The sequence below is a fragment of the Typopeltis vanoorti genome, chromosome 10 (genome assembly GCF_054136105.1).
Source record: "Typopeltis vanoorti isolate ZY-2024b chromosome 10, IOZ_Tvanoo_1.0, whole genome shotgun sequence".
In the NCBI taxonomy this organism is placed as follows: domain Eukaryota; kingdom Metazoa; phylum Arthropoda; class Arachnida; order Uropygi; family Thelyphonidae; genus Typopeltis; species Typopeltis vanoorti.
This window is the reverse complement of record NC_143558.1, coordinates 94,250,895-94,263,551: the sequence shown is the minus strand read 5'-3', so window position 1 is coordinate 94,263,551 and position 12,657 is coordinate 94,250,895. Positions and strand designations below refer to the sequence as shown.

Genomic DNA, 12,657 nt, shown 5'->3' with positions numbered 1-12,657 from the left:
TATTATTGAGTTATCATTTAATTGCTAATTAAATGATATACTGATGGCGCAGTCCGACAAATAAATTTCCAGTATTCATAGGCATTCGACTAGTAAATACGGAAGGTGGATAATCATAGTACGCAGTGGAGTAAATGAGAAAGGATAAGAGAGAAAAAGGCGCACTAGAATAAAGATATAAAGAAAGAAAGAGTAAAGCTATAAAGAATTATGAATAGAATAAAAATAGAAGAGAGTAAAGATAAAAAGATATTACTAATATAGGCAGAGTAAGAAAGGAAAATATATACAAAAAATGTGTAGAATAGTAAAGATAATAACATAAAGCATTAAGGACAGCAGAAGATATTCATCATCATCATCATCATCATCACGAACCATGGGCTCACTGCCCGCTGATGTCTGATGCCTGGTTCACTATCTTCATCCACCTTTCTTTGTCCAGTGCACAGTGTCACAGTTTTTGTACACCCATTCCAGAAGATATTACACAACTATTATTAGAAAGGAATTCATATTATCCATATTACAATTACAGAAAATCAGTTTAACGCTTTTATTTTATACTACGTATATTCGGATGGGAAAAAAAGATACGAGCCTTTCATGAACGTTGTGTGTGTGTGTGTGTGTGTGTGTGTGTGTGTGTGTGTGTGTGTGTGTGTGTTATAACATCGAATTGTTAACAGAAGCAGGAGTATTTAAACAATTATTAACTCTTCGCTCAGAATACTAAAATACCGTCTGGCGATTACTGAATTTTTTAACAGAATTGGAACCCTTGCATTCTCTCTAACTTTGTTATTCTCCTTTGCAATTAATCATTCGATGATATCTTGTTTCTCATCTCGTCTTTTCCTTGCATACTGGACTCAATGACTTCTAATTGCCAAGTAACTTGGCTTCACAGAAACCTAATTAACACTCTAATAGGACCGTTAATCCTATCCGCATAGTCTGTCATGCTATATCTGTCAGCTGTATGTATGTATTCTCCGATTCAGTTTGTGTGCTTTGCGAGATAGAAAACCTGAATTATCCAGTATAAGAAACTCTTTCACCCTCGTATGACATCGGTTAACTCACCTTAATTTGAAAAGTCCTTATCAAGGACTTTCTTCTCGTTTAGACAGGATGCCAACGGGGTTTCCTCTCCCTGCAATCAAAGGGGGTCATCGTTATTCACTAAGCTTTGGAAGGATGGTAGCTTGGATTTGGGTTTGTTGGAATTGCTGTTGAAGCAATTAAGGCTAAGGGGGTGGTGTATTATCGCTCAAAATTGCGCGTATTCTTCGGTTGGTTTGCCTATTTTTTAGGAATGAAGAAACCCGTCCACTTCAATATGAGACGGGCTAACTCACCTTCGCTGAAAAAATCATTATAAAGAGTACTCCCATCTGTATGGGATTCGAATCCAGATTTCGTAAATGTAGGGCAAATGGTACAACCTCCTCGAACTGCCCTACAAAAGCTCATTTGCTGAGCACAATTTACTCTATAGTAACTTACCTGTGAATTTCATCTCGTTGCCGATTATAAGCGACGACTGATCCCAACTGAATAATTTTGGGTTTTGTTAGGATCGAAACGATCGTGCTGAAGGTTGAAACTCTTTCCAAAATCTCTAATTATGAATGTTGCCATGCACCTCCAATTATCATAAATACTAATATTAACTCATGATGAAATCACCACTTCAGCATGGAAGAAATGTCGTGATTGTAATTTCATACTAAAATTCTAGTCTCTTTACGAGCACCTTTAATATTTCTTTCCAGTCTGATGTGCGACTGTAAAGAATCGTTAAAGTGTTGCGTTTCTGCTGCATGTCTTCTCCAAAGATATTTTCATAATTTTCTTTATTCTTTATTTAGCGTATAAGCTCAATGACCATATTAGCAATCATGCCATATGATGTTCTAACGCCATATAACGTCTATCAGTTTTGGCCAGTATGACCTTGGCACCAGTATCCTAGTCTAGCTTAGTGGTTATTACATGACACCAAATCATTAAAAGAAATACCATTATAACTTGGATGCTAGTCGCTGACTGTAGGAAGTTTTGACAGCCTGGTTGGCTGAGTGGATAGTGCTTCCGACTGAGCGCGACTCCCGCTGTGACATTGATGTTTGTGGATATCTTTAGGTAGCAGGTCATTGCCATTTCTCGATGTAACATTAGTATGCTTTTACTTTTATTAGAACTGCTTACAGGAGTTCTGAAGTGGCGCGAAAAGTAACATTTGATTTCTGAAGCAGAAATCCGAGATTATCTAACCCTTAACCCACTCATAGTATTAAATGTATGATATGTTTACAACCATTCTTGGGCGGATTAACACACACACACACACACACACACACACATACACAAAGATGACTAACTACGTGCAATAGTCTCAGGTATTCCGAGAACGGTATGTCAAACCATCAAGTCAGTGTAGAAAACAGTGATCAATCTGAGAGGCAGATGAAGGATTAATTAAATAGTAAAGTGCAATACATCTGCAGTTGGTACAGTAGCTGACTGTACTTTGGAACTATTGCGTCTACGAGGGAATTAATCTGAATGCTCCATGTGGTGGTTATTATCTAGAATTAGTATAATATAACAGCGGACAATCATTGAAACTACCACGTAAATAAAAACAAGTAAATGTAGCTAAGGTGGGCAAAAGAAATTCAGCATTAGTCACCGAATGACTAGAGAAAGTTTTCATAGAATGAGGAATTCCAGTTCATACACATGGAAGCCAAGTGTAACGAAGCAAACGACAACACAAAGCTATAGACCCACCGCGCTTGGTCCGACAATGAAGAGATGGCGACAATAAAGTGATGTTTAGAGCATATTTTCTTGGCACTCCTTATGTTTCTTGATAATTGTACATTCATGCATGTTCGTCATTTACCCTGTAGTAGATTTTTCCAACAGAATAACATTCCATGTTGAATGCATATATCCTCTATCAGGTTACAGGAACTTTAATGGATGTTCTCCTCTCAGTCACCGGATTTCAATCTCATTGAGCATCTTTAGGTGTGCACCTGATCCACTTTCAGAAAATCTGATAGTACGTTAGGAATTAATCATGTCTGCCTGGTTCTGTGGAGTATCTTCTTACCCGTGGAGAGTTCTGGAACCTCAATCTGGAGTCCATGATGCGATGTATAAAGACACTTCTGGAGGGTCAACCAACATGCTACTAGTTGAGTATCGGTATCTCTCAGTGGACACCCATTCCATCGTTTTTTTTTAATATAATATAATGTGCAGTGATTCTTTTTTCCATCTTTTCAGTTTTCGATCTTCTTTATTTGAAACAGCCTTATTTAATGTTTTATTTAAAAATTCCATATTACTCATCTTTTACGTCTGTGTTAGCAAGCTCATTCGTTCTTGCTTTCCCATTCTCAATACCATAGCGCCTTACGGTCGACATTTATAAGAAGTCTAGCCCAGTGGCGCACTCAGGATTTAATCTTGGGGGGGGGGGGTGAGTAGACGATTTGAGAATAATACACACTGCGCATCGCATACGACCTATGACTGAGCATCTGCAAATGATCGCCAATACATGATACCCGTGATCTCCTCTGGCCCGGCTCGGGAAAACCAAGTAGCCTCGGTCCGCCCGAGCACTAATATATTCGCCTTGCGTTCACAGCGGCCATGATTCCCGAGAGCTATAGGGTATTCCCACCTTATGTGACTTCTAATTCATAAGTAGTATGGAAATAGAAGACACGACACAACATAAATTTTTTAAAAAATGAATTTTAATTTGGAAAGATTTTGGGAAACTTTTCTAGTGTTTTTGTTTTTTCCTTTTCTTGGGGGGGGGGGTGCCAGGGCCCATTGTCCCCCCCCTCTGGGTGCTCCACTGATCTAGCCATACATACACAATAAAACTGTGTTTGATTTCAAAATAGAACTATAGGGTGATCGTAAAATGGCGCAACCGAAAGTTTGAATTTGTACCAATTGTTTCGAAATCGTTATAATCATTCTTTACACCACTAGATGTCACCATCATATTACAAACTATCGGAGACGCCGAGTTCACTGTGATGTGTACACGTTGCTCTCAGGTTTAACTTTGTTGATTGTGGAAGTGAAATGTCTTTTTCCCAGGCCCAACTAGTTTTCATTTTGGAAAGTTATTTCGCTAATCGTTCTTACGCATGTGTTGCCGAAGAATTTCGCGAGAAATATCCGGATACAGCAGTTCCCTCAGAAGTCGACAATAACGAGATTAGCAGAATTTTTGGGAAACTGGATCTGTTGCAGATAGAAATCACTCTGGAATACCCTCCATTTTGACTGGCGATAAAATGGATGAGGTAAAGAGAGCACTGCAGCAATCCCCAACAAAAAGCCTCAGGAAAATTGCCATGCAATCATCAGAGTCATACGGTAGTGCTCAGAAAGCTGCGAGATCGTTACACCTTCATCCATATCGTGTACACTCAGTCCATGAACTTAAGGATCCAGATAAAGGCAAACGAATAATCTTCTGCAGATGGTTACGTTCATTCGTTGAGGAGCGTGGTATAGAGGTGCTTGATGCAGTTTTCTTCAGTGACGAGGCCTGGTTTCACCTCAGTGGATATTTGAATAGTCAAAACAATAGAATTTGGTCATATGAAAATCCACGTGCGTTTTATGAAAAAGTTTTGCATTCTCAAAAAATTGGAGTTTGGTGTGCAGTATCACACCGTCGTATAGTGGGACCCATTTTCTTTCAAACGACGGTGAATAGTTCCGTCTACCAAGACATCATCACACAGAACGCCATTGTTGGTTCCAGCAAGACAGTGCCACGTGCCACACGTCGAATAGTACCATACATTTTTTGCAAGAATTTTTTGGTGACCATCTCATCTCGAAAGAATTGTGGCCTCCAAGATCACTAGATTTATCACCACCAGATTTTTTTCCTTTGGGAGTATCTCAAAAGTGTTGTTTATCGGCATAATCCTCGCAAACTGGATGAACTAAAAATGAACATTTCAACAGCGATTGAAAACATCAGTGTGCAAGTGGCATCAAAGCTGGTAAAAAGAGAGTGAGTTTGCATTCACAAAGGAGGTGGCCACTTTCAACATACGTTACAATTAGGTTCCTATTCATCTTTTGTTATAAAGGTCCGATTATAACCTGCATTTGTAGCTGTTTCATATTTCATATACTTGTAATTAACCTTGAAACAGATATGTGTTATTTCTAGGTAGCGCGATTACGATCACCCTGTACATTGTAAATCCGCCTCAACTTGAACTTAGTAAGTTCTAATGCACCATCAGAAAACTAAAATCAGCGAATTACCATATTAGAATCTCTTTCATTGTTGTTAGGAAGGTGATTCTTGCAGTAATTGCTACCTAATAGCCTGTTGGAAGCAGAATTAAGAAATATCGCATTTTTGAAATGGGTATTACATTCTTAGTGTCCTAATTTATTAAGCAATATATATTATTTTTAATAATAATATAATTATATATTTAAGAGAGAATAATTATTTTCACTTACCGATATTATTTTCTTCATGTATTAGTATCACATCTTCTATATACTGAACCCTCAAGATTTCGTATATTAATTGCTCAATATGAGCGTTTGTTTCCAAATGACTGTACGCCTCACCAATATTTGTGCTGCGATCATAGCAAGAAATATCGAGCTGTACCTTTGGGATGTTAAGAAATTCTAAAAGTTCCCCATCCTCTCTTCGTAGTGGATTAGTTGATATCACAACCGCAGTGTTCGAGAACAACCATTCGCAAGCTATAAATGATAAAAGTTGGCTTTAATATTTAATTTACTTTATTAAATTATTTAAGAAAATTAAGTACAGTAAGCATTAAATTCCTTAAGCATGAAGTATTAAAGTAGATAACAAGTATCACTATTATGAGGGTATGTAAAATAATTACTGAATACAAATTAATAACTGAAATTAATGTTGAGACATTAATTTAAGTTATTAATTTCTCAATAGAAGGAGCTCAAATCTGATTTTCGAACTCATTGGAATTAATGTTGTTCGCTACACAGAAAAGTCTTGAAGAGTGAACAAGGAACAAAACGATCGATGATAAACCAAAAAAAAAAAAAAAAACTGAGGTGGGGATGTGCATTTTAGAGTAGCATTCTTATATAGTAACATCATTATTCATTAGCGCATTAATTAATCAGAGTTATTTTTAGGACATTTTTCAAAATACGCATTTTAAGAATGTGCACATCGTCTTACCCTGGAGTGATTTTATAGAAGTTTAGTACTGTAATTGGGATCCGCAATGGGATCAAAGCAATGTGGTAGGGACAAAATTTGGCAAAACATTATGAAGTTACACCAAGCAATAACTTCGCCCTTGATGAATGGAATTCCGTTTTTTTTCCCCTCAAAATTTGTAGTTATTTCGGTTTTGGTTTCAACGGGGTTTTAGTGACGAAATTAGGCAATATAATATTTTAACGATGCATATGTCAAAAATTGTGATAATGTGATCTCCGTCAAAGAATATTCGTATTTAGTTTTATTAGTTTATGTTCAGTAGACACATCATTTTGTTTAATTTGATTTTGCCATCAATGTGAACTGTGATTCAATGAAATTACTCGATAAACATTAATACATAAAATAAAGCTTTGCTTATTTCTTTATATGATTAATTCAGTTCAGTTTTGCTTAGAGCTTAGATCCTGAGTACCAAATTTGCTTATATTCCATCAAGTTAGAGCGGAATTATTTTTATGCCATTTTGAAAGGTTTCATCAAATTTGGCACAAAATGTGGGCCGATTGAAAACTGAAAATTTCAGTTGGCTCAACAAGTGTTTGAATTTCAGTAAGAATATCAAATACTTAATTCTTAAATCAATGCCAGAGCCGACTGATATCATGCGTACGGACGGACGAGTAAAAAATAAACCTAATATGTTCTATTTAATTTACGAAATACGCCTGAAAGTTACAGCACAGCGTTCTGTAAAAAGTTAAAAACAAATGGCAATGAGGAATAAAAGAATTACTATTCGAATTAACTTTGATGCAGTTGAGTTGAATTTTCGCGTTTATTTCGTGTTTACATTCGTTACAATGAATAATCAGTTAGTTAGAATTTAATGTTTAAAATGTTTTGTAAAATACGAATGCACTGTTCCTTAATTCCTTCTAAAAGCAGAAGAAACATAGAATATCTCAAGCTTTCATTTATTAATCATTACTAGCTACAGGCTCATAAATCCCATATTACATATTACGTTTTTAGCAGCAGTATGCGTGACCACTGGAAATTCTGTAGATGCATGCTATGAAACTGATTAATTAAATGAAAACCATCGATTTTTCCTTCTCTGAAACACGAGTCAGCCAGCTGCTAGCAATACGTGGCTAGTTGTTCGCCTGTAATATGGGCATCAATGTTTAGTCTAAATCCTAAGCCTAAATGGAAATCTTTTCATATTTCCATCAAAACAATATGTGATCGTGAAATATATAATATTTTACGATCACATGATGAATACATGGATTCAGATATAAGTGATCTTAAAATATGATATTTTACTATTTTCGTGTTGTTTGAATGGAATTTAGCAGTGTGATGGAAAAATCACACTAGCCATCAGACAGAATGATTGCCCTACTATGGCTCCAGTAACTGCTTTTGTGATTGATATGATACGACTTATTTGATATATAAGAATTTTTTTCTTTGTTCTTATATACAGTATATACACGGTCTCCTATAAGTTCCTAGATTCAATAATTCATAAAAATGAGAAAAATTGGTATATCAGAGTGCAGCTTGCACGAAAGTAAATCGCAAGAAAGTTTTTTTTTTTTTTTTTTTTTAGCGGGAAGAAAAAATTGACTTCGAATTTTCACCGGTAGAAAGCGCTGCACCATATGCATCATTTGCAAATACGTGCAAAAATAAGAGTTCTATAAAACGTAGGGTGTATGTTTACTGCTGACAGCTCGTAAGGAATGCGTGCAAATTCCCAGTCATTGGGGCGAACAGAATCGTTTTTGTGAAAAGGAAAATTTGTTGCTGTGATGCTTACTTTGGTGGATAAGATATTGTTAGTGAAGTTGTCTTACGTAAGTGGGGAATCGGTAGCGGAAGTTTTACGAAAATTTTGAACACAGAAAAGAATGAAGAAAGGTCGAGGTCCTATCACTCTTGCCAGAATACAGTCTCTAATACGACGTTTCAAGAAAGCTGAAAATTTGTCAGATTGCCGTCGAACATGCACGCCACTGTTATCCAAAGCCCATACCAGCGTTGTGGTATCGCAAATGAATGCCCTAGCGGTACAATGAACAAGCGGTATAAGCAGTGCACGGGAAGCTGCAAGAATCACAGGCATAGCGAAAATGTCACTATTCCGCTTCCTTCATGGTGCGTAATCATCACACATGCACACCACCAAAGTAAGCATTACAGCAACAAATTTTCTTTTCGCAAAAACAATTCTGTTTATCCCCAATGACTGGCAATTTGCACGCATTCATTACGAACTGTCAGCACCCTGCGTTTTATAGAACTCTCCTTTGCACGTATTTGTAAATTATGCATGCTGAACAGCGCCCTCTATCGTTGAAAATTGGAAGTACATTTTTTCTCCCCCGCCAAAAAAAAATCTTCCTCCTTGCGACTCACTTTCGTGCAAACCGCACTCTAATATACAAATTCTTTGTTGCAATACTAACGTACTGTATGTCCAGCTATTATACATATGGCTATTACTTATTAATTTCACACTACCAAATTTTGCACAATATCCCCATTTCATTAGGAGAAGGCCACAGACTATGTTTGAACCAAACCTTTTAAGTTTTGGAATAGTTTGATCCCGATGGCATGATTTATGCAAGCTGAAAAAAAAAATAAAAATAAACGTTACCTTTGAAAATCATATATAAATGGCTAATATTTTTTTTTTTGATAAAATTATTATTCCATTTCGGTTTTGTCGTAGATAATGCCAAGTTACTAAGCGAGTAGCGAATACAGAAAATGGTGGACACAATATTTTAATTTTTAAAAAAATTTAACTTCGTTATATCTCAGAGATATAATGAACTGAACATTAGGCACGAAAATGATTGCAAACAATCACGAAAAAAAAATGTTTCACTTTAGATTACTGAATAATAAGATTCTTCATAATTGTAATACTTAACAGAAACTAAGGAATCTGATGAGTCAATGTGGTCAGTAAATGGATGATGACTAGCAGGTGTGCATCATTTTACAGTTTAAAAATGTGTAGGATGTGGTGGCCAGTTCAGCGTGATCTTTTTTTCCCGTTAAAGTACCTATAGGATAGTCATACGACAGAAGTCATCTGTTAGCCTGATTCCCTCTGCTGGTGAGTAGTAAGCATTTTAATGAGATTTTTGGTGCATTGTCCCAAATGTACAACAGTGTTCAAAGGTAGGGCGGATTTAGGATTATACGGTATTAGAAGCTGCGTAGGTGGGGAGTAGTGTCTGAAGCGGAAAAGGTTGCTAAGTTTCTTGGAAGCTGAAAAGGGTATAGATGAGATGTGTATGAGCAAGGAAAGGATAGAAGAGTAAATCAGCCAAGAAAGGAAATTTGATCTGGATTGGAGAAGTTGAAGTTATCAAAGGTAAAGGAAGTGAAATCTTTCTTACAAAAAATAAGACTCAACTGTGTTTTGTTAGTATCGTCACAAGATTGTCCTCTCCCAATGAAGAATAACAAGTAAATCAGTGTTTAAGGCATCGGCTGCTGATCTTGATGCTTGAAGTGATTGACCACTATAAGTTTTGTCAAATGAAGAAGAGGAATAGGTTGTACTGCCATCAGCAAGCTATGAATGAGATTTGAGTAAATGAGAGAAAGTCGTTTTTGTATAAGAGGAAAAAAGGTTAATAAAGTGCAGAACCCCAGGGATACTGCGGTAGAATATCCCAGGGCACTTTAATTAATATCTTATAATTATTACATATAACAGAGGATGAAATCATTTAGAGTTTAATTTTAGATTGCCGATATAACTTTTAGATTCGAGAGAACTATTTTGTCACAGACATTCATTTCTCACAGGGTGCTACCCAATATTTTCTTTTAGCATTTTTTTCGTGAAATTTCCAATGACGATACCCCAAAAAATTTACGCAGAGTTCATCGTTGAAGTAAACCCGAGCCACTTTGAAGGTCTGTTTCTGTTCAGACTTAATTACATTGTTATTATCCCTTTTAGAACTAGACGAACTATAGTTTGCTTTTGTTATATTTTTAAAACAAGTTTTAATTTTCTCTTTACAGTAATTCATTAAAATGCATTAATATTTGTTAATTAAAGTTCATTGGTATTTAATTCAAATCCAGTGTCTCGTTACTTATGTAATTTTCTTTTTAAAATGAACAACTAATGATGAATTCACTGAAACAAAGACCATTAAGAAAGGGTTACATTTTTAGAACTCCGTAAGAATCTTTTCAAATCTTTCTTTGAGAATAAAGTATTTCAGAATATCACTTTCTACTCTCAAATTAGCTTCTTAAAATCTATCATTAAAATTCGAATATATTAATGCGAATACATACAAACTTATGTGTGTTTATAGAGGAGTTTTTGAAATAATATTAATTATTTCATCTTAGTGAAGGTTGTTTGTGAGATCAGTGCACATACACATCGAAAGGAAGGCCTACATTTTTTTTCTCTATTTATATTTATACCTTAAGGACTTTTTTGTGCGTGTATTTATATATGTGACTGCGTGTATAATTTCTTTTATAAGACAGCCTTTCCTTCCAGTTTTCCACCTATTTAGATTCATAGCATATTACTGGTCTAAAATTAAGGTCGACAAAATTTAATGTTTAGTAGTAGTCACAGTGTCACTGTCGTGAATTTATCCCCTTTATTCAGATTATTTACAGATGCTTTTTACTGATTTTTTTTCGAAGTGAATTCACATGTTCAGAAACGGCCAAACAGATGTCATTGATGACGAATGAGTAAATTCTTATTCATAGCAATGAATGATGACAATACCGAAAAAGCTCATGTACTTATAACATGCATCATAATATGAGTTACTATCGAGGAAATAGCGGGTCAACTACATATTTGTCACGGTTCCACCTGTGAAATCATTCAAGAGCATACTTCTCTTTCAAAAAGTTTCTTTCTGCAAGATCAAACAACTCATAAGCAGCCAAAACCATTTAAAGGTCAGTAGCCCCTATTGAATGGATATCATTAAATAAAAGTGAGGTATTCCTTATGCACATTACACAAATGACGGAAATGATCCATCATTAAGAAGTGGAGAACAAATGACACCGTATGAATGGGACCTTACTGACCATCCACTGTCGATGATAAAGTTCAAATCAAAACATTAGCGAAAAAAAAAAAAAAATTATGCGTCCACATTTTTCGAAGATTTATTTCACCATGGCGGATTTTTCACCAGTTGCTGAATATTTTCAGTTTAAGTGGCAGATAAATTTCGTCACCTGGTGTGAGACCAGGTGACGAAATTCATCCTCTTTAAGAGGATGTGGCGGCCCACACATTATTCAAGTCCTGGAATAGCTTGAAAAAACATCACGAAATATTTGGTCACTACACTAGGGTTTCCGGATTAATCTACTATAGGACATTAGTATTCTTGGATGAGATTCATATAAAAAAGTGCACTTTCTAATAAGACGCTGCTCGTTAAGCGTAATCAGCGATTCAAAGTAAACAAGAATTGTTTTCATAAGTGTTGTATTTTTGTATGACAACCTCTGTAGCCACTGAAAAATATTTCGAAAAATCATTTTCCAAATGATCAATAAGGGAGGTGGATGTATTTAAAACTTTTTTTCTGCAGATCCGGATTTAAAAACAGCATTCAAGAACTTCTAGGGTATCCTTCTCCTGTATTATATCCCGTTGGTTCTCCATTCCATGTGGGCGTAGAGTTGTTCCTAAGCGAAGATAACGAGTCCAAAACATCCAGAAAATTGAGAAGTGATGTTCTTCGTGCCGTAGTCCCGTTTTAGTTACTGTTTGTTATTTCAGCATTTTTACCTTTTAACAGAGAAACCTGTCAGTTTGTGGATAGAAAAAACCGCGTTCAGCGATTTTTTATATCTACCGATCTCCCTTACTGTTACTTGTTAACTCGTAATGGATTGAAAACGCCTAGAAAAATTTTCTATGTAGGTATGTTTTTTATTTATACATATAATTAATGTGCAAATATAAATATGAAACATTTATTAACATTAAAGTACTGCGTTTAAGTAATATTTTACTTTTAAATATTTTAAACGTAATATCAGTTTGAGTGTCGACTTACTTGAGTCTATAAAATGGCGTGTTGTTATATGCTTCTCATTTGTCCTGATGGTGAACCTCCGTGTACTTGCATTTCTTTCAACTGAATGCAGAGCATTCTGAATATCGAAGAGCACACGTTGCAAGTAGCCGTCACATTTGTAATATAGGAGAACTGAAATTGAAAGAAATCTGAATTTGTTTAAATTCATTTAATATCTGAAATAATGAGTTAACAAAAACCTGCAAATGGCATTCAGATTGTTTCAGTTCTTTCGAGACAATTCATCCATAACATCAATCAGCCATCTTTTCTCCAAATAAAAATGTTTCC

General features: G+C 35.6%; 2 protein-coding genes across 2 annotated transcripts in view; one reads left to right on the top strand and one right to left on the bottom strand.

The window, feature by feature from the left end:
• The window catches only part of LOC150102602 (putative glutamate receptor), a 55,224-nt gene extending 53,702 nt beyond the window's left edge, over positions 1-1,522 (bottom strand). The window contains exon 1 of the mRNA XM_090398710.1: positions 1,510-1,522. Within this exon, the coding sequence (XP_090254836.1) occupies positions 1,510-1,522 (13 nt within the window). The remainder of the gene's footprint in view (positions 1-1,509) is intronic.
• The window catches only part of Sec23 (transport protein Sec23), a 410,761-nt gene that overhangs the window by 112,735 nt on the left and 285,369 nt on the right, over positions 1-12,657 (top strand). The gene's annotated exons all lie outside the window — the stretch shown is intronic.